The 23,878-nt window shown below is 38.2% G+C and overlaps 1 protein-coding gene across 1 annotated transcript in view; it reads right to left on the minus strand.

Annotated features, from left to right (window-relative positions):
• ush2a (Usher syndrome 2A (autosomal recessive, mild)) overlaps positions 1-23,878 on the minus strand; it is a gene marked incomplete at its 5' end in the record, with an annotated part of 251,879 nt that overhangs the window by 178,023 nt on the left and 49,978 nt on the right. Inside the window, 9 exons of the mRNA XM_079833659.1 lie at positions 1,020-1,250; positions 6,794-6,938; positions 8,637-8,806; positions 11,880-12,158; positions 13,376-13,873; positions 14,841-14,999; positions 17,009-17,172; positions 19,207-19,390; positions 23,218-23,865. Coding sequence (XP_079689785.1) covers positions 1,020-1,250; positions 6,794-6,938; positions 8,637-8,806; positions 11,880-12,158; positions 13,376-13,873; positions 14,841-14,999; positions 17,009-17,172; positions 19,207-19,390; positions 23,218-23,865 — 2,478 coding nt within the window. The remainder of the gene's footprint in view (positions 1-1,019; positions 1,251-6,793; positions 6,939-8,636; positions 8,807-11,879; positions 12,159-13,375; positions 13,874-14,840; positions 15,000-17,008; positions 17,173-19,206; positions 19,391-23,217; positions 23,866-23,878) is intronic.

A 23,878-nucleotide genomic window follows, 5' to 3' on the forward strand; every position in this document is an offset into this window, starting at 1 on the left:
AGAATTCAAATGCCACGAAAGGTTGTTTCAGGTTTGTTCATTCATCTCTGTCATCTGCTCTGTTCAACTCAGTGCTGTTGTCTTTCAGAGACATGGTCATAAGAGTGTGTTCTTTGCATTCCCCCATGTGCATTTGGCTACCTACCAACACCTACAAAATATGTCTGTAAGAAGCATTTTAAATGTACACACAGAACGAGTGTGAGAGCATTTTCTGCCCTGAACACCACAATGAGTTTCACATTCGCAGTGCGGATCACAGTTCATATCCAGACCGGAGTGAGCATTTTTCAGGTTTTTATGGACATATTTAATTTACTCTAATGCCCCAAAAATGAACCAGTGCCGTTTATGCCCACATATTCAATCACGTCTTCTTAAAATTAAATATATATATGTGTGCATTATACAGTGGTATGTCTGATCATGAACGTGATGACAGGATGACTTGTTGCGAGTGAGAATAAAACAATTTGCATCAGGCTTGAGTAGGTCATGCGGTTTTGCCACATTGACCAACAGAAATATGCTTGGTTGGAAAGTGACTTCTGTGTGAGCTGTGCTTCGTTCATAAAATTTCACTCGCAAATTCCGCTAACCTGACCGCAAATGTGTCTTTATTTTGTACCAACCAGAATGCAAGTTTGTTGGTTGTTTCAGCATTAGTATTTGCTCCCCACAATCAATATGACATCAACAAATGTCATCCTTGCATGTTTTTCCAAACAACATAAAAATGGTCTAAATATAATAACATTTGTATGTATGTCATAACTTCACAAATCCTCATTACTATTTATAACTTTCCCTCCAACCACCTGGCTCAATTCTGATAAATGACATCCAATGGATAAAATTGTTTCATCTGGGTTGTCTCTCTGGTTTCACCCGGAAAAAATGTACTGTATGTCAAATTATGTGAATAAAATGTAGTGATCTGCATATCACATTTACTTGTTGAAATAGCATCAATCAATCGTGCATTTTGAGGCACACAGAGCATCGATGAGACCCTGTACCTGTGAAGTCAGTGTTGACAGGCAAAGTAGAGCTGGGAAATCTGAAGTAGCCGCTCCCTGAGAAGCGTCTCCCCTTTACAACCTGGCCCTGGGCATCAGACAAAGACACATCTGTCCTCTCCACGTGGTACAGAGGTGGAGGCCCGTTGAGCTCGGCCGGGGCATCCCAGGAAACCTTCATCGCAGTCACATTCAGCGGCCTTAATGAAGGGGCCCTCAGACCTGCCGGAGCTATCATAACAGAAAAGAGGAAAGGATGGAGAGATATGAGAATTAAAAAAAAAAAGAGATGTGCATTTATAGTCATAGCTCAGTTTCATGCACGCTGCTGTAATGATCTAATGGGGCTCTCATGTAGGCTGAGAGGAAGTAAATTACCTCGGCCTGACACATCCTCTGTGCATTTAGCTCACTCTGCCTGTCAGGCCGTCCACACCAGCAGCGCTAATAAAAACCCTCCATAGGGAATGGACGTGTTGTCTTCCAAGGCCCATCACGGCACACAAGTCATAAATTACACTCAATCAATAGCACTTGAGTCTATATAATTGAAACTCTGATATCATTTCAAATCCCTCCCGCTGATTTAATAGGATTTGTGTGAAGTCTCGCTGGACGTTTATCGTTTTTGCCTTAAAACATAAGGCGGTAAAAATGAAGTGTGACTGACGTGGCTTCACGTGCCCTTAAGTACTACAAGGGAAGAGATTATTCAGTAAGAGTCTGCAGGTGGTGGAAATTCATTAAAGGGACAGTTCATTTACTCACTCTCATGTTTTTCCAAACCTGTATGACTCTTTCTTCTGTAGAAGACTAAAGGAGTTTTGTCGTTCATGACAGAAGCAGCAATTTTTAACGAATTGTAGTAGGATCTTTTTAATGAATCAAATAATCCTGTTCAGAAAACTGCTCATAATATGTGTCCAGGCTATTCTTTTTCTTAAAAAAATAAATAATAATAATCATATTTTTTGTTTGATAAAAGATAGTCATGCAGTTTTGGAATTAGAGCAAGTAAAATTTTCATTATTGGGTTTTTACTTTTTTAATTTGATAGGTCTTCCAGCAACGGTGGCCCAGTAGTGCACATCACAACGCAATATAAAAAGCAAACATAAGTTCACAACACAACGAAAACAAGCCACAAGTTGGCCAAATTGAATTTCTGTGAGTTAAATTGCATCAATTCACAGAAATTCAATTTGGCCAACTGAAAAATTTAGATGTGATCGGTCACTAGAAAATGTTCAATTGGAGACCTGAATTTTTTTTTACAGTGTGGTTAAACGATTCATGTTTCCTTTTTCAAACCAGCACGTTTAATGTTTTGACATGGCTCAGCAAAAAGGTTAATATTGTCTTCATCATATTAATGACTAAGTCAAAGATAGACTTGTATAGCACCAATTACAGCCTGGCCTGAGTGTTTGCTGTATTTATACGGCCTGATGTTTTTCCGTGGAACTATAACGCATATTTCTGTAACAGGAAAAGTATTGATTTATGCATAATTGCCTAACCTTCTCATGTGGTGGGGGTGGGGGGGGGGGGGGTGTATATGCACTCCGTATTTCGAGTCAATGCGATGTGTACAGGCGGGGAACACTTGTTCTGCTTGTCTTTATGGATGTAATATACATAAAACATTACCATCAACTCTTGATTAGCTGTTCACATTTCAACAAGATCAATAATGGCAGCATGCTTCCTTTTTAAAATGCTACAGGCTTATGTCCTCATCAGAGAGGGCATGAGCGCTAAAAAGAGAATTATGGGACCTTTTACACAGAAAGAAAAGAAAAGGAGGGGCTGACTAAACACTTGCTTTTTGGAAGGATTATGGGTATTGGTTGAACATAGATGCTTCAGATTTAGTAGCTTTAAAAAAATACAGTTTTGAGCAATATAATCTAAAATTATAAAAAAAAAAAAATATATATATATATATATATATATATATATATATATATATATATATATATATATATATATATATATATATATATATATATATATATATATATATATATATATATATATATATATATATATATATATACACACACAGTATATATAAGAAATTGATGGATTAAATTGATCAAAAGTGACAGTAAAGACATTTATAATGTTACAAAAGATTTTGTTTAAATGAAATCTGTTTTCTATAATTTTCTATTCATCAAATAATCCCAAAAAACAAAGATTAGAATATTATAATGATTAAAATGATTTCTGAAGGATCATGTGACACTGAAGACTGGAGTAATGGCTGCTGAAAATCCAGCTTTGCCATCACAGGAATAAATGTAATTTTAATATACATTATGATATAGAATATTAATGCTTTTACTGTATTTTTGATCAAATAACATGTAGCCTTGGGAGCATAAGAGATTTCTTTCAAAAATATCCTTACAGAGCCCAAACTTTTGACTGGGAGTGTACACAAGAAAGAAAAGAAAAGAAAATGTCTTCAAATGAATCTTGCATCTGACAGGGCTATACATTGTGTATGTTATGCATTTGAACCAATCATGGCAGCTCGCCAACCAACAATTAAATGGATTGTGTACAATGATTTTGAATAGTTACTCTCTTGCTATGCATGCAGAAATTTCTTTGATCTTTGTCACATTCTACCTTGTTGATTAATGTAATTTTCATTGATTATATAGAACCAAAACCATGGCTGCTACCAGGCACAAAATATCAAATATTGTGCTTGCTGAGATCTTTCCGGTCTGTTCAATGAAAACTGACATTGTGGCACATATTAGTAAAGATAAATCAAAAACAATTAAATATTGCCTTAAAGAATGTGAATTAAAAGACAAATTGGACTCATGAAGTCCAAATGATTGGAAACAAAGAGTGTTTATATTTCCACTACTGTGTTCTATAGCTATGAGAACCATAAATCTACAGTTTAATTATTCTGCTATGAAGTTATGAATAACTTAAGTGTCGCCGTTCATTTCAGTGGTGTGCTATTTAAAGCGATTTGATGTCATTCCACTCTGAGAAAGCAGATGCTGACTTCTCGGTTTGAACAGATGGTAATTCTGTCTAATAGTGCATTGATGTAATAGTGATGTGCATTGTGTATACAGACAGTCATAAAACGGAGGTAAGGCTCAAATAAATTGCAATCATCAACATTAAATCCTGGCAGAGAAGTGGGCGAAAACAAGGCTTGAGGGAGACATAGTCTTGAGTGGTCCAGACAACAGGTTGTGTTGGGCTAGTCAGCATGCTGTTTGTTCAAATGTACGGGCGGTGTCTAAGGACGTTAAGAGCAGCTTGTGTGGGAGCAGAATATTAATGAATTGGAGACACGGCAAATTCAGCTTAAGTGGTCGTTAAATGGGCTTTCATATGAAAAAAGACAGAAAAAAGAGCAACACAGAATTAAACCAAAAAATAACACATACACACAATAAAAACGGATGTACAAGTCCATATAAATGCAAAGATCAAAGCAAATATTTGCATACGAATATAACTGCCGATGCCCTATGCCAACAAAAAAACCTTCAGTAATAATTCTATAAACAGATGCAAAGCGTAAAAAACCTCCCGCCATATGGAAGAGCCGATGACATCGGCAGCTCTGTCGACTGCAGCATATTGAGCTGACCATATGTTACAGCGGCGCTGCGAGCCTGACTGATTCATGCCCATCACATTCCACTGTATCAATTAAAGGCCCTTGAAGGCTGCATGATTTGTGCCTCTGTTATTAAACCCTGCTAATTCATCCTACTTACATATTCCTTATAAATCTCCGGGAGTGTGCGGTGATTCATGGCAATCGGGGAGAACGCTAAGGCACATTTTTCTCCTTGTAATTAACAGTAAATTGTTTTTACTGCCGCACAATGAATTTCTCGGCTTGGTCCGCAAATGAAGTAGTAAGAAGCCGAGTGGAGAATCGTGTCTGAGGGGTTGGTTTAACTCATTAAGCCTTCACGTGAGCCGACATGTAAATGGCAAAATAAAGCAAAGGGAAAGAATTGAAAAGGGAAATGAGGCTGGTCGTTGTCAGGAAGTACACATTTCCTTCCTGTACAATTAAAAAAAAAGGCCAAATCTGGAAAGGCTAAGCTATACATACAAGATGAGCCATATATACAAGGTAAGATTGGCCAGTCTCATGTGTTCTACAAATATATAGTCTAAAACAGAGCTTTTTAACCACCATATTTTGCTCAATGTTTAATCCATGTGTAACTATTTTTATGAATTTAAAAAAACGGTCCCAAAATGAAAATTACCCCATGATTTACTCCCCCTCAAGCCATTTTAGGTATAAAAAGAAGAAAATAGAATGTCATATACATGTAAAAATACTATGGTAGTCAATGGTTGCTCTATCTGCTTTGTTACAAGCATTCTTCTAAATATCTTCTTTTGTGTTCAGCAGAACAAATAAACTCATACAGGTTTGGAACAACTTGATGGTGAGTAAATTATGACAGAATTTTCATTTTTGGGTGAACTATCCCTTTAAGTGTTCCTAACTACTATACTTACATCAAAAAATAAGTACAATGTACTTATTGTGTTCATATTGTATAGCAAAACACTTTTTCTGCTTCTGTGAAATACAGGTAAGGTTAGGGACAGATTTGGTGGTATGGGTAGGTTTAAGGGTGGGTTAAGGTGTAAGGGAAGGCTCAACAGTTTAACTATAGATGTAATTACAGAAATTAATTACAGATGTAATTACATGCAGGTATTTTTAAAAGATAAGTACAATGTAAAAACATGTATGTACACAATAAGTGCATTGTCTCAAATTATTAATTTCAATGTTAGTACATAGTAGTTAAGGACACTTAATACAAATTGGGAGCAAAGAACTGTCAATTTTCCTATTCAGTTAATATCCCATTAATAATTGAGCAAATGCAGTTCATCTTAAAAACATTTTTTTAAAGTATTTTCTACAATTTTGTTACCGTGCAAAATCTTGTTCCTCAATAAAAAAGTAAAGAAAAAGAAAATGTATATATGAATAAAACTAAAATCTACAGCCACTATATAAAAAAGGAAAACTGAGTGAGCGTGCGAGCGAGAGAGAGCCAAAAAGCCTGATAGAAAAATAAAATGGTGTTCTTGATGACACACTTTCAGAAATTGCGTAAAGAACGAACCTTCCTTCCTCTGACTGCTTGACTATTCAAAATTCATCAATTTTAAAGTATGAAAATAATAGAGATAACCTGAGAGTGAATCTAAAATAGCTTTAGTTTGTATTCCTTTGAGATAAAAGACTTCCTCTCTCAATTGAGAGCAGGGCAGACCATATGTGCTCCAGTGCACCATTGGGTTTACGTACACAATTAAAGGTGGTCTGGCCCAGCCCTCACTGAGGGAGACCTATTCAACAAGCTGACTATGAGCAATGACAGACACTTTCCATTAAAGGCACTTCATTAATATTAACATAAGAATTAACACCTATTCAGGTTTTTCTCCTTTCGACGACAACATATATCGAAGCTAGCACACGTAATTGGATGTTGAGTGCTCGCACACGCATAATATGTGTGTGTACTCCATTATTAACTGTGAATTTTGTAAAAGTAGAACAGGATTGGTTCTTGTATCAGGGATGGAGTAGCATTGCTGATAGAGAATATTAACCAATCAGTTAAAGATCTGAATGTGAATGAGAACTGCAGTAAAGAGTCAGAACATAGACCTCAAAACATCACATCAATGGCTGTTCGTAAGCTACACTGGATGTAGATGTTAGAGATGGTACTGACCGGAAGGCAGAGTTCGGCCTGAAACAGGTGGACTGCTCACACAGCCCTGTCTGTTGCACACGGTCACAGTAAAACTGTACTGCTCATAGGCCTTCAGTCCTCCTGCAGTGTAGCTCCGCTCCAGTGCTGATCCACTGTACAACACCTGAAACATGAAAACACACATATTACACACAGTAACTCACAATTTCACATTTAAAGTGCTAATTCACCACTTGGGCCAAGTGGGCTTTCAATAAAATTTGGTTGCCTGTGTTTTTTTGTGTTTTTTGCTACTTGACAAGAGAAAAGTTGCTGTCTTCAGCACCCATAATGCACTGGGCATGTTGCCGTCCAAGGCCACTCCTAGCCTGCTCATATTGAATAGGCTTGACCAGAGTCAAATACCACCTTACTTGAGTAGGAAATACTTATTAGCAAACTTTTAGTCATAATGTTATTGACTTCTATTGTTCCCAATTGCAAGAATTCAAAGAGTAAACATTTGAGTTGCTTTCGTTTTCCAGTGAAGGATCCAGAGTGATGAAAGCAGTGGCTAAAGGCTAGGGTAAATATTACAAAGAATCGTAAATATGAAGAGAACACTGCTATGGAAAATCTGAAGAACCTCTGAGTTTTTAGTCTTTATTTCTAACTGGATGACTATGAACATGGTAAGGGGGAGAAAAATAACTGAAAGAAATTTGGAAGAAGAGTACCTTCTGCCTACTGAAGCAAAACAGCGTACAGGTAAGAAGTTTTTTTTTTGGTGGCCATAATGCTGTTTAAAGAGCAGACAAAGTACAATACAATTTTCAATGATAAACCTAATCTTAAAATAACTGTTTTGTTATAACAAACCTCTGTCAATCCAACTGTCCATGATCAGGATACAAAAATGCAGAAACCTATAGTTTTCACGAAAGCCCCGGAGCTGTCAAAAGTCTACCAAATTAGAAGTGGTTGCCAGCAATTCTACATAAAAACACAGTGTCTAATTCTGTGATATGTTATGCAATGAACATTAAATAAATAAGTAACAGAAAATATGACAAACACCCTAAGGTATCACACAGGAAAAATGTCCTTTTACTGTTTTATACTGTACATTATGTGGTAATTCCCAGTTCTTACAACCGCTCATAAGAATGTACACATGTAGACACACACCGCATAGATCACACACCCAGAGCTTTCAATACCTGCCTGACCTGACATATTTATTAAAAAAAAGTGCATATCTGTAGGTTACTGGTGGAAAACATCAATGCTAACATACACTTATCAAACTAATTAAAATCTAAGATAATGAAATCCAATTAAAAAGAAGATTGTTCAAGAAAAGTAATCTCAAAAAAACATCCTTGAAACATTTGCCACGAAGACAGGGAAGGTGATTCCGATATGGAAAACAGTGCTTTAAATACAGACTAACATGCAGGAGATGATGCTACTTTAACCTTTAAAGGTTTGCTACCCGAACGAAGAAAAAGAAACACAAAAGATTCACATGAGTAATAGAGGAGACCTTTTTGGACAGTTCAGCCCACGCCACATGCATACTGGGACACAAGCCACAAGCTATGGAAATATGAAACTGGACAGAAATGAAGGTTATTCGGGTAAAAAAAAAAACAGCTTTTTCCTTTCTATGGAAACTTTCTTTATCAATGTAGCAACACATATTAATGAAAGTGGAAGAGAAAAACTGGACCAATGGGAAGTGTTCTGTGTGATGCATGAGGCAATGTACAGGACAATATAGCCACAGTCCAGTGCTTCAGAGACATGCCAACAGATCAGAAATATTCTGGCAGTGGCCCTTTTCTATCAAGAAAAAAGTTTAATGTGCTGCAATGGATACCTGAGATACTATAGGTGGAGCATATGGGTTGGACATTTGTTCTTGGTGAAGGTTGACTCTGTACTCAGTCACTTCGCCCCTGACGTCTTTGTCCTGTGGCGTCTCCCAGCTCACTCTGAGTGAGGACGAGGACACAGGAGACACCTGAGGAGGGGGCATGTACTCTGGCACTGTGGAGCAGAACAGATCATTTATAAAAACAATAAAGCATTTTCCTAATCAGCATTTTTGTCTTGTTTTTCAGCAAATTAATTTACTTATGATCCAAATTAAGACTTGAGAGAATACTGGCAGTTTCTTTTTCTTTTTTTTAAGCACAAACCTAACAACAAGTAACAAACAATGAAGAATAAGAATAAGAAAAGGTTAAAGTTTGTGAATAATCTTTGATGTTGGATTGAGAAGCCTTAACCTTGAGCTGGTGCTGTGCCAAATTTGGACTCCCTGCCAAATTATCCAGGCAACCCGTAACCCGTGTTTTTCCAACCTTCTACCCATGAAAGTGCACTGGAGACTTCCCACCCGTGAACTCGTACTAGATCGATGTACTCCCAGTTGCGAGCTCTGATGTCACATAGCCCACGAAACAACAATGACAGCCCCATACAGATGCGGTGTTTATGAAACAAATATACAAATAACATACAAAAAAGGTATAACAGCTTCTCTTGCCGTATGCGCCATTTTTTTTCCCTCCGTTTCCCTCAAATAAGCAAGTAAGCACCTTTGGCGATAGTAATGATGGTAAATTTGCATAAGCCCTGTACGGTCCCCCATGCTTTGTTTACATCTGGCTACCACAATTCCTTGCGCTCAGGCAGTTTGGCGTGACTTTGCCTGGAACGCTACAAAGTCGTGAGTAGTGGTTTGAAGTTGTAACTTACAGGCTTAAAAACCTGCCTGGAATGCAGCATAACTCAACCTCTAATCCTAACCACACCCCCACCCCTAATCCTAAACCTAAACCTACCTATGCTAGGGGGGTAATAATCTGGAAGGTGTCAGATTTCAGCACAACACCGGGACTTGAACTTGGATCGCCTGAAGCACAGCTGCAGAAGCCTATGTCAGAGAGATTCCCACAAGGCTATTGCTCCAACATGACAGCTAATTTTCATCAGTTATTTTGTCTAAGGGTCATTACATTGCTTATAGATTTCTGCTCGTCTTAAATCAGACGCAGATAAAATTATAGATTACATTTATTTGAATGCATTAATGAGAAAGTGTTTTTGTGTGAACTAGTGAAGCTGTGGGTCTTTGTTACTTCAAAAACAGCCTTGCCTTGCCTATTTTATTGATAAACCACAGGACAGCGTTGACAATTCGTTTCTGTGATCATGAATGTGTCTGTGCGCACGTGATCTGCACGTGATGTGCGTCTGTATGTGTGTGCATGTGCTACAATGAAGCAGCGCATTCGTTTACAATGCCGATTAACTTACATGTACATTAAACTGTATAAAACGTGCATTCATCAGATCAATATTGAGTATGCAGATGGTATATAAACAAACATAACTGCTCCTGAATGTTTATGTGTGCGCGCAATCGCCACGTGATGTGCGAGTTACTGTATGCGTGTGCGTGTTTAGAACGGCGAAAAACTTACTTGTACAATAAACTATTTAAAACTTGCATTCATCCGATCAATATCGAGTATCCAGATGGTATAAACAATCATGCATTTATTTGAGAAACGGAGAAATAAAGAGTAGGCTAGACCAGGGGTTTTCAAACTTTCTGATGCCAAGGACTCCAAATTTGATGAACCTTTTATGAGGGACCCTTTCCTAAAACCCATCTATATATTTTATTGTATGAAAAAAAACATTTACACTATTAGATAAATAGTGTGACATTATAAATACAACATATCGTTTCTAAACTTAAAGGGGTGAGCAAGATAAAGGGGACTATAGTGAGAAAAACTCACTAGAAAGATATAAAACAAACATATACGATTAGTATGTATACAGCAAGAAATGAAGAAACAAAATTAAAATGAAAATGAAAATAAAGAAATTAAATGCTTAGAATGTTCGGTAGACTTCATCCATTTTTGCTTTGTCTTTTTATTCTCTGAAATCTTCTAGGGACCCCTTCGAATCTTCTGGAGGACCCCTGGGGGTCCCCGGACCCCAGTTTGAAAACCCCTGGGCTAGACAATACAGTAGATGTCTTGTCCTGTGGCCCCTCTATAGGACAGCAGTAGTATTATAGCCAATGTAAATAAATGGTATTTTTTGGTGTTTTGATCATAATTTATAACTGTTAATCCAATCAGATAAAAAAGATAGAGCAACAAACTTCAGAACAGAAAGGTCTATGCCGAGTTTGGTGCTTGTAGCCTTAAAGCTCTAAGAGTTGAACAATTTAGTCTCAGAAGAAAACTGAATAATAATCAGTTTAATTGCTCAGTGAGGTAATACATATTTTTACTGAAAAACATGACTAAATAATGGAAATAAATCAAATAAAATAATAGAAGAGAATAGCATAATTTATAAATTCTAATTTCTTTATTAAATAGCTGACAAAATGATTCTGCTCTCCACTGTTTAAACCTGACTCACTTCAAACAGCTGTTGGGTTGTCCTCTTAACACAACCTTTGACAAGGAAATCCGCAAACTCTAGTGCATCTCGTCAAACAAAAACATGGCCAGATATAAAAATATAAAGTACACCTCCCTCCAAGTGTCAAAATATAGAGAGGAAGTTGACAGAAACACTAAATGGAGCTTCAGCTGTCTTCTCTTTGAATAAAAGAGAAAGCCTGGATGGGTTCCTTCCTGTGAAGCACTTGTGGTGAAAATTTATCCCACATAAACAATCCCTCACATGTTTATGCTAATTCCTCGTTTCCATTTTTCAGGAACTGTCATTCTACGCTGTAACACTAGCCACCTATTCTTTCTCTGCTTAATAAGCATCTCCTCAAAATCAATTCTCCAGGGCTCCCATCTAAATAAAGACCGAAGATACAGGATTTTCTCTGCGGGATGGAGCCGCGTTTGTGGCCTATGAAATGCTATACTTGTTTATTTCAAACTGTTTTGAGTGTTGTTCAAGATAATTTGTTTCATAATCTCTTCGGAAATAAAACAAAATGAAAAGAGCCATCCCCAACCAAAGTGAGTTTTAAAACTGAATACAAATATCATTATCATTTATAGTTACAGTGGGGTTTTTTTTTTTTTTAAATGGCTTTCTTTGATAGGTAAATTTGTGTTCAACTGACCTCCTTCTGCGGTACGTCCCACTGCCCACTCCGACAGGGTACTGCCGGCCATGTTAACTGTGAGGACTCTGAAGCGGTAGGTGGAAAACGCGTCTAGATTCGACACCACCGCACTGCTCTCAGGTGGAGTTAGAGCATTCTCATTGGCTGAACTCATCGATGGCCGTGGGTTCAGCCAGCCACTGCTGAGGAAAACCCTTTGCTCTGGACTGTGACTGGTGGCATTTCTCTGCGACTCATTCAGCAGCTGCATAAAGAGCTCATACCTGATAATTATACCTGAAGAGAGAAATAAAGAGACATATATATGCCAATAACTTCTTCCACATTCCCTTAATAAGCCTCAGAAAGAGGCCGATGATATTGAGATGTAAGACTGGCCATTGACAATGCACAATTACAGCTGCTGCATGAAATTATGTAGAAAAGAGAGGCAGACAGAGAGAATCAGATAGACACAATTAAACGGAGAGGAAATTCATTGAGAGAATCCTCTAAGGGCACTTTATAATGGTCCATGTTAATGAGCTAATTTGGCAAAAAGCATGATAACTGGCATTAAAAGTCATTGATATACAGAGGGCTATTTTGCGGCGCTTTCAATGGCGCGAGGCACAATACATAATTGTATGCAGCAATCAACTGTTTTAAATGTGAAATGTTTCTTTGCGGCGCACAGTCCCATCAGTTTATATTGCGAAATGAAGCATGGGCTGAGCCTTAATCAAGCCTCTTGGTTGTAGATTAAAGTTCGTAAGGAATTAATTTTCATCCCGGCTGAGATCAAATGGCATCTCTATAATAGTATTTCTCATTATTGTAATGATGTAGCTGGAGACAGCTAAAAAGGAAGCTACGACAAAGCAGAAGAGCGTTTTAGCTCCGCCAAGTGCATTTAGGAATCACTGCTAAATAAATGATGTCTAACAATATCATACTCCCTCTAAATAAAAAAAAGTAGAGAGAAATTTGGAAAATCTATTGGGATATTTAAATGAACAAAAAAGACATTAAACATCTTTCATCATATTAGGTCTGGTTGAAGACAAAATGAAACAATACGGCAAAAATATGTGGAAAATCAGGGTCTAGCGATCATTATAATAATGGAAACGCATTACCCATGACATTTCCAAACGGTGTGTATATTCTCAAACAGAAGGCCTCGTCAAATTTCAAAGGGAGCTGCAGAATGACTTAAAATGATTTAATTAATAAATAAAAAAAATAACTATTGTTTTATTAAAGTACAAATAGTTCTTGAAACTTCTGAAATTACAAAACTAATTGTGGTTAATTAATGTAATATATTGATTCTCCTAGTTTCTGTAAAAAAAACTAAGCTTGAAAACAAAAATATTATGTCATATATGAGGGGCTAATCATATATTGTGTTGGAGAACCACTGGCATATACCCATGGTTTGATGTGTGCCCCCTATTTTTCAAAGTGCCCCAGTTTAAAAACAGTGAAAAATGCTCTAAGGGTGTCAGTACCGTTGGGTAACACTGGAGGCTCCCAGTCCACTTTGAGTTGAGAGGACCCTAGGGTTGTGATTCTGGGTGCAGGCTGCTGCTGGGGAGGTATCTGAGCAGTAAGTACGATCAGACTCTCGCTGCGAGCACAGCCTCCGTTAGTGCAAGCCTGCAGACTGAAGTTGTATCGAGTGAATGGTTGCAGCTCCTCAGCGGTAGCCTCTGTTTGAAGTCCTGTGTAGTGGACCCTCTCTTCTTTGGTCAGATCCTGTATCGAGCTCAGGGTATAGTTGTCCATCGGACCAGTGGTGTTCAAGTGCTCTGTCCAGTTAAAGGAGACACTGGTGGGCTTGGCTCGACCCACAAGGGTTAATTGGAGCTCCTCTTGCTCGGGTACAGCAGACAGAGTGCGTAATCTGACCGTGGCACTGCTGGTGTTAGCACGGATATTACTGGTGATGAGCTGGTAAGAGTATGCTGTATAAGGAGACAAATCAGCATCTGTGTAATGCATAGTTCCTGTATGAGAAAGAGAATAAGGAAGCTGTCAAATGAGATTGTGGCATCGATGACAAATGTTAATGGGACAATGACATCACTACCATTCAAAAGTTCAGGGGTCAGTCTCTTGGTCCTCAAGGCCTAGTAATAGTTTTTTCAAAGCCAAGTAAAAATTTTAATATTGTGAAATATTATTACAATTTAAAATAACTTTTCTATTCTAGTATACTTTAAAATGCAATTTATTCTCATTCTAATATGTTGATTTGATGCTCAAGAAACATTTTTTATTATTATCAATGATGAAAACAATTGTACTGCTTAATATTTTTGTGGAAACCATGACACATTATATCAGGATTCGATAAATAGAAAGTTGAAAACACCATTTATTGGTAATAGAATTTTTCTGTGAAGTTTTAAATTACTTTACCATCACTATTGATCAATTTAATGCATCCTTGCTGAGTAAAAGTATTCATTTCTTTAAAAAAATAAATTCTTGCTGACCCCAAACTTTGCTTAGTTCTTAGAAATGTACTCTTTGTATTCATGTTGATTTCATAAAGTAAAAAAAAAAAGTTCATACTTTCATATTTTCAAGCTTCAATTTATCGAGGTGTCACCATCAAGTAAAAACATATTTCCCAAGACCTTCAATGTGAGTGTACACATAATACATACAGATAACATAAACTGGGGGAAAAAATCATTTTAAAATAAAACATTGTTTTTGGGGATTTGTACAACATGACATTTTGCAACCAATCTTGCCTTGTTATAAAAAGGTCAAATTAACACAGCAATGGGAGTCTGCAGGGTATATTGAATCTATCAATATTATTGCATCACATCTGATTAGGACATAGAGTTAAAGTATCATTTAATTCCAGAAGACAATATTAAATTATATATACAGGCAAAGACATTATGGCAGCACCATGAAACATTTGCAGTTCAGAAAATTTGTATTAGTCTGACTAACCGAACGGGTGCTGGCTATAGCTGGTCTGGATGATCTCTGAATCTCGGAGCAGCGTGTACATCAATGCATTGCTGTTGGGGGAGTCAGGGGCTCTCCAGCTCAGCTCTATGGCCGTGGAGTTCAGAACCCGGCCGAGGGGAGGAGGTTGCTGTCTGGGATCTGAACAGGAGTGGTTTAAGACGATACATATTAGTGATAAATCCGTGAAAAGGAACTCAAGAGGTAGAATAAACAAGGTTAAAGCACCACAGCTGGTAGCTAACAGGGAAAATGGACAATGAATATACAAGAGCAATAATCATTTGTTACATGTAAAAAATGCTAACTTAATAAAACACTGTACTGGAGGGACACATTAGGGCTTTAAGAGTCTCTGTGAGGTTAAGTGCTGTATGCTCTAAACACATACAGACCCATAAACAGGTCACCTTTCAGTATACATGCTGAACATTTATAGACCAGATATGCACTGCACCCAGGTCTAAGATCATGAGAAAGAGATATAGAAATGATCAGAAACGTAGCCAAAGATATAGAGATGTTCAGCTAAAACATCAGGATGCAACATGATTAAATTGACTGTCAGCTCCTGTAAGTATTTTGAATAAAGTATGTAATAAGTCTGGCATAAATATCACTGCATTTGAGTAACCGCAGTGAGTTTTGACCTTAGGTATGCTTCTCTTGCCTTAAACTTAGAAACCAATTTGACTATATTGGAGAAATCTGCATTTAAATTACAGTCACTACAATAAAGAAACTCTCTGATATGATCTATAAGAGGCATTTTCCAAAGAATTTGACCATTTAAGCATCAAGGCAATGCCTTCAAGTCCTGTGACATGGTTTGATGAGTTTTCTTTTCTATGCTAAAGTATTTCATATTGAAAACAAAAGTTGGAGTAGGATTTTCCACTCTTTTTAGCCTCTAAACTTTAATTTCTGGCATAATTTCCATCACGCTTGACATCTTGTACCAAGGACGAGAGCATTGAAGATGCTTTCAAAATTAAAAAAAATCCTTCAAAATCTATTTATATTTGGGAAAATAAATAAAGTATGAGCATAAACTGTATAAACTATTAGTCATAAATTTTTTTTTCTTTAAGACTGTTCATAACTGTTTTAAGTCAGTTACATAAATACATTTTAAGTCACATACATAAATGTGACGTTACATGACATTTGTTTACAAGCTGTTTTACTGACATCTTTCCATGGTTGAAATACTGATTTAGCGATTCCATGAGACATGATATGGATTTCGGTAAGTTGCACTCTATATTTTTAACACACTTTCAGACGTTCATTCATGATTATTTTGTGCTGTAACTGGTATTAAGGCGGAAGAGAAATCAAGCATATAGCGTCAGTTCAGGCAGGTCACGTTAGTCAAACTCGCATCAGCTGTCTGTCAGCTGATCACGTCTTCCAATGACGTCTATCACCGCATGCATATATATAGCTCCTCAGTACTATCACTAGCTATCGCGTTTCTCCAGAGCTTATTTACCCTCCTCCACCCCCAGCTCCTCCTCTTGTCAGTTAGGATTTGGTATTCTGATTTCCCTTGAATCAGACTAAATTCCTGAACCACTTTGTAAAATCAACATTAATGATATCTTCAATACAGTATGTTGGTTCTGTTCTGTTTACCCTAAGGGGGGTTATTGCTGCTATCCCTGCTCTTATCCATGCTAGGCTGCATGGATGCGCAGGGAGTTCTTGCCCAGAACAGAACCATAGCGGCAATCTAAACTATATGCTAATAGTCAATCAATCATCTTTGATGATAGTGGTCCTGACAGAAGATCAGTTCTGTCACTTCCCTTGAACTGAACTGAGCTGCGCCAAAGTGATCTCGCGCCACAATGAGATATGTTTTTGAATTTCGTAATAAAATGGACTTAATTTGAAATCGGAGACTTTGTTTAATATCTTTCATATATTAACTGAAATTAAGCTGAAATAAAGAAACATTACAAATGTTGCCTTGTCAACTAACTGAAATAATATTTGAAATAAAATGAATAAAAATTACAAAAGCACATCATACAATTCCTAATTTTTAAATAAATAAATAATATTGATAAATAAAATAATAGTATATAAATACTACTTAAATAACACTGCTTTTAAACTATTGTTAAATATATATTGATTCCGACCTTTACTGCAGCCCAGGTAGTTGTTTGGATCCATGTGACTGGCTCCCTCCACACAGGCGTCACACTTATCTCCGGTCACATAAGGCTTGCAGAAGCATTGCCCCGTCTGGGGGTGGCATGTGCCATTGAAACCCCCCACATGATCACATCCACACGGCTCACACCTAGACACATGGAGATCACAAGAGACACAAAAACCATTTTCATAAGATAAAAAACAGTATCACTTCTTGTGACATTGTCCATGTCTGTAGAGGACATGAAATCAGGTAATTAACCAAAAGTAACAAGTCCAGTTTTATTTACAAAAAACTGTGAGCCTCTCCGACTGGCTAAGATACAGAGAGCTGCAAAAAGTGAATGTGTGCGTGTTACTGCGTGTGTGACTGTGAGGGAAAGGGGGACACTTTGACTAAATGGAGGCATTCACAGATGCACCTGTCAGTGACACTTCTGGGAGGGGTGTATGGGATAGAGGAGGAAAGGCCCTGAGGGGCCAGCAGCGGGTGATGTGGGGGCCAAGCGCCTGACACCCTCGAAAGCAGCTGATAAAAGCCACAGACTCTTAATGAGCTGAAAATTTGTTCTGTCAACTAGAGGGGCGTTTTGGGCTAAGCCACCCGTTTCCCAATGTGGTTCGACCTTGACTCCTTGGAAGGAGACAGTGAACTTTTTTTTCTTCCCCCGTCATGCAAAAATGAAGCCAGTTGAGGTATCAAATTATGTGATCAGTCCCAATATTGCTATGTTCCACATGCTTACATTCTCCATATTTCAAATATATCAGTAGCTTGCAGCTATCAAATAAATGACTCCAGATTGCGCCTCGACGTTTGTCTAGAACAGGTGTTGCAAATAGAGCTGGAAAGTTTGCAGACACGAAACTGAGCAAGTTTGACTGGCAACAAGAAAAAACAATGAACAGATATGAATATGACCTACACTTCCGTAAAATACAACTTTTTTTTCCCTCCAAGGTTAAATGATTAGCCAAGCACCATTCTCCATGTAGCCTATGTTTGTCATTTGCTGTGATGGCTAATCTTCCCTAACCATATTGTGGGTTTTTTAACTACCTCTATTAGGTGGTCCGCAGCGGACGATCCAATATAAGAAAACAAAATAAGATGCATGGTCTTATTGATTCCGGGGCGGACAAATGAGTTTATAATATTTAGATAAAGAAATCTTTATTGTGTAGGATCTCCTGATGCAGTTCAAGCTTCCCCTCTAATCAGTTTAAATAGTTCATTTTTCATCCTTACCGGGCGAACGAGTGCAGCTGGATGGATTGCGTATGCAGTGATCTGTCACGACTTGTATGGATTAACAATTTGTGATGTCCGGTAGTCCTGTTGTTGATGCATTGAAAACACACGCTCGTGCTATTTGCATCTCACCAGCCAACAATTAATGTTCTCCATACCTACTGAGCATCCCAACATCATATTTATTTTTTTTGAAGGGGGGTGGGGGGGGGGTACTTAAAAGATAAACAATGGTTAATATGGGAAGCGCTGACGATGTCCCCCACTGTTCCTTTTCTTCACCCAGCATGGCTGGAGTAGTTAACTATCTCCTACAAGCCTTCAGGAAGGTCATTCAATGAGACTTCAACCAAACCACCAAGACTTAAATATAAAAAGCATCAAAAGAAAATCTGCCATATGTACGAAACAGAAAAACAAAACAAACAACAACAAAAAAAAAACCATGAAAAATAATTTTCCAATCCACTGACTCCCGAGAATGCCAAGTTTTCCATCCCCAACTTAGGCCATATGTTCAAGCTGGGGAGCTGCTTTGGAGTATATCATTAAGACAGCTAACATATGATGTATTTACAACCTAATTGATGTATCCAACAAATCAACTATGCAGAGAGCATTAAAATGCAGCCTCGTTTATAGGCGGGAGACTTTAATGGCTAATTTGACCTTTGCTGGATCTGTCTGAACCCGTGGGCCAGTAAGCAGCTAACTGGCTCAAATCGCTATGAAAAGTGATGCGCATGATTTTCTAAATGGGCTTTATTCACTAGTGTTCAGTCTCGGTGACGGGAGGGAGGTCTAGAGTAATTTTTGACGGTGATTTACACTGTTCTATTTAACTCGAAGATATATCTTGCTGCATGGTAATAAATGAAAACGTCTTTCTTGAACATGACCGAAATAAGGGTGTTAGACTATAGCACTGACCTGCCAACACTTGGATTAAAGCCAAAGAAGAGATCCTGGCATTGGTCGCATCTGAGACCGGTCAGTGATGGGTGAGCACACACACACTGCCCTGAGTGGGCAGCACACACCTGCCCCACCGCTCCAACCGAGTGACATTCACACAATTCACACTTGCTCACACCCGCCTCGGACAGGAAGAAACCTGCAATGACAGGATGCAAAGAAACACAAACAGACTCATTATGCATTTTATTGTGTGCTCACTCATTTACGTCCACTTTTGATATCACCACGAAAAAAAAAAAATCTGTCAATATTTCCTTGAGAAAAAGAGGTACACTTTAGCACACTTTTAAAAAGAGTACAAAATATACTTAAGTGCAAAATTTATGTTTTCAAAAACTTAATATGTATTTAAAATGCAGACAGTTGAACTTAAGAGTTTTTTGACATCTTTATATGTAATTTCAGTGAACAAGTCAGTGAGGTCCAATGTTGTTTTGAACACCAGTTACTTTCATTGCATCGACAAATGATTTTGTTAACAGTTGAAACATCCAAAATACTTCTATGTTTTATTGAAGACAGAAAGTCATACCGTTTTGGAATGACTTGAGGAAAGTAAATGACTACAAAATCTTAATTTTTAGGTGAACTGTCCCTTTAAGGGGATAAGTAGAGTATATAATTTTGGGTTTCACAGAAGAAGAAAATCCAGTAGGTATTCATTTTTTGGGCGAAATATTCCTTTAAGAGTGTGCTGCTGGTCTACATTTCCGTCTATATCTTCTTAAGAATAAAGTACGAGTTGAATCTCAAGGGCTCCGTCAGGCTCCTGCGCGCATCAATCAGACAGGGGGCGCTGAGTTTGAGATGTTTCAATCACAGGCTGCTTCCCCTCCGGTGAAATACGACAGAGGGGTTTCGTGAGGGGGAGCCAGGGGAGGGCGTGCAGAAACACAGTCATCAGTCCCCCCACCCTCCTCCAAATGGATCTCCCCCCGCTCCCTGTGCTTTCAATTTACTCCTGCCAGCCCCACTCTCCGTACACATGCTTTATGTGCCGGCATGGGCGGCCGAGGCTTTGGTGAGCAGCAGGTACGCCCGCATTATTTCATCATGTGTGAGGAGGCACGAGCTAGGGGAGGGTTGGCCGTACATCCTTGTCTGGTTACCGTGCGAGCTTAGCGCCCTCATATCATATGCATGGGCCCTTTGGTGGATGTTGGTGAGCATAGTTTCCCTGCTGTAAAAAAATAGCATAGCTAAGCTGGCTTAAGCTTATATCTAAGAAAGACAAAGCTATATTGCTAGAGACCATTAAAAAAACTGTTGGTTTGACTGGTTATCCACCAATGGCTGCTCTTGTGAAAAAGAAGTGTGCTTAATTCTACTATTTTTTTTTTTTTGATGTATTATAATTGAATGTGCACTTGTAGTATACTTCAAATTTTAAAAGTTTATTTTATAAAAACGGTACTTTCAGATATTAGTCATTAAATAAAAAGGCCACTCATGTACTTAAAGAGAGTACACTTCCATAAATTAAGTACACTTTTACAATTAAACGTTTTACTTTAAAGTACATTTTAAATAATTATGTTTTAATAATCGTTTGTTGTGCTTTAAAGAAGTACACTTATCTTGATGTGCTGACTTGCATACGAAAGCAAATGTAAAAGAGTTTTAACTAGTGTGTTATTAAATTAGTTTCATACATTTTACGTTGTTATAAACTGCAATTACAGTGCATATTCAGAGTATTGTCCTAAGTGGGTTGAAAAAGCACTCTCAAGTTGCATTTAATATAAATTTAAACTATAATACATTTTTTAATAATTGTAAATAACATGCAATTTAATTAAATTAAATGTCTGAAAACATTACATTCAGTTTGAAAATGTAATATTTCTGTAATAAGAACTCTAAAGTATGCTAAAGTATGTTAAACTTCTTTTTCATTAGGGTACACTAGTTAAACACAAGTCACCTCCCTCCAGTAATGACCAATTTAATTGTCTTGTGCCAATAACAGATACAACTCTTTTAAAACCTTACAACCTTACAAACTGAAATATTACTTATTGAAACAGGAAGTGTATGTGGAACAATAAAGTATATAGATAGTGCTGCAGAGTCCTAAAACCTAAAAAAAAAGCTCACATTTTTGCACTTGAAGTTAATGGGTGTTTTGCCTGGGTTTTTGGTTAAATGCCTAAATTAAGGTCTGTGGTTAACACAAGCTAAAATGTTTTTACGCTTCATTCTACAGCATAAAATACATCAATACCCACTGTCACTACAGTGGTTGTCGAGAACATTAAACATGATTTACCTACTTGTCCACTTTTATAGCCTTGTTCTGTTTATACTCACACTCTTCTAACTCAAACTTTCCAACTTGTAGATAAATAAAGATTAAAAGAGTTGTTGGAAGCTTAGTGGTAGTGACATTGAAGTCACGCTATGGTGTAATTCATTTACAGCCTAACATTAGCTTTTAACCTCTACAGATTATTGGGTTTAAATTCATAAATGTTGTGCTAATTTATGATGATTATCTTGATGAACAAAATGTCTAAGTATCATAAACTTTTGTTGGTCCCAGAGCTTATTTTCAGCAATAATTCAAAAGCCAATGGAAAAATATATTGTTGTGGGAACCAGGGTAATACAACTTGTGGGTCGGCCTACAAAAATCTTCTTTTATCTGGTCTAAACTAGTATACGCTTTTTTTATCATCAGTGTTTAAAGGTGAGCGATATTTGAAAAACGCTGTTTGAAAGTTGGTTGGACCGACGCAACAAACGTGTAGCCAATCAAGCTTTAAGAGGGAGATTTGAAGAAAGACTGTTGAAAGAGAGATGCCTGAGAGACATTACAAAAGAGAAAAGCTCATAAGAATATCACTGGAAAATGAATGGTTATGATCAGGAAAGAGCATTAGGACCCGCGTTAATATTACAAAAGCTTCCCAGTGCTTGAGAGAGCTAAGCGGGAAGGCCTGAAAACAGACGCAGAGGTTGCATTGTTTCTGCACTGGTTTTGTGTGTCATTGTTTTGTCTGGAGCTGCTGTGCTGTTGGCAACTAACAACGAACTCTTGCTTGTATTTATTCTTGTGTACTGTATGTTTATTTTTTGTCATTCGTTCATCATCTTCACTTTATTTTTCGTAAAGCATTATTTTGTTGTGCTTCTGTTACGATAAATAGACGATAAATAGATGATAAATGTTTGTTTGGGTTGATTTCAAATATCAACAATGTTCAGCAACGACTTATCGGTTACCCCAACTTTAAGGGTTGTGTTTTACTTTTTTTATTGGATAATACATCATTAGGATATCAACTATCCAAATTACAAATAGGTACATCTCTACAGTACTCTAAAGGTACTTCCTTGGAACACAGTGTTTGGCGTACAAAAGTGCAAGTTGGTTTTACAGTAAACAGTGAAACGGTGAGGGTTAATCTTCATTACGAAAACAAAGGGACCAGCTGTTACCGTTGGTCCTGCCACACTAACACTTGGACCCCTGGCAGTGCACTTCTAGCACTTACTATGCGGCAAAGAATAAGGGAAGTGCAAACATTTCCACCCCCTGAAGTGCACTTGAGTCATGAGGCCAGCGCTGGCCCAACAGCCACTGAGGGGGTTGATTGAGGGTACATGAGGAATGGCCTGTAGCTATGCTAGTTAAACGCCATCGGCCAAAGTGACTGCCAAACACACTCAATTCCCAGGCACAATCTAGGCAAAAAGGAAAAACAAAATAATGCAACAGCTTGCGGAGCCAAGAACAAAATGCGAGGGAGCCATTAGTTAAGGAAAGGAAGAGAGTGCTTTGTAATTCAAAAGATGTTTACTCAGACACTTCAAATGCGATGCGCAATGGCTAGGAATCACGGTAAACAACAAAAGCAATGGCTTCACTTGCATCGCCAACACAGTATAATGAGCTTACAAAACCTGATATACCTTGTAAATACACACATAAGATATTCAAATCAGTCTAAAAGCACCAACCTGGTTTGCAGGTGCCACAGTTTCGGCCGTAGCGTGTGGGCAGGCACATGCATTGACCGCTAGCAGGGTCGCACACCGTTGCAGGCACGGTGCCCGTGTGGTCACACTGACATGGGTGACATCCATGCGTGGCATTGGCAGAACTCAGGTTGTAGGTGTGAACGGAGCATTGATTACACCGCAGACCCTCTACGTTGTGTTTACACATGCATTGGCCCGTGGTCTTGTCGCACACATCTGAGCCATTCACCGTGCCTCTGAGCTCGCACTGGCAAGGCAGACAGCCTAAAGAATTGCTGCGGTCCAGACTGTGGTATCCTTCCCGGCACATGTCACACCGTCTGCCTTCTGTGTGAGGTTTACACTTACACTGTCCGGATACTGCATCGCAGGAGGTACCAAGAACTGATCCGTTCAGGCTGCAGTCGCAGGCAAGGCAGGCTCCGTTGCCATCCAGACCGTAGAAGTGAGGAATGCAGGTGTCACAGAGGAGGCCTCGCACACCATCTTTGCACTCGCACTGGCCGGTGAAGGGATTACAGAACTGGTGCAGAGAACCCCGTGGGTCGCAGCCACAGGGAATGCAGCCGTCGGGATCTGTGCGATTGAGGAATTTGAAGCCGTAGTTACATCGGTCACATGTTAGACCTAAGTGGAAAAA

Source organism: Gobio gobio (genome assembly GCF_949357685.1).
Source record: "Gobio gobio genome assembly, chromosome: 13".
NCBI lineage: Eukaryota > Metazoa > Chordata > Actinopteri > Cypriniformes > Gobionidae > Gobio > Gobio gobio.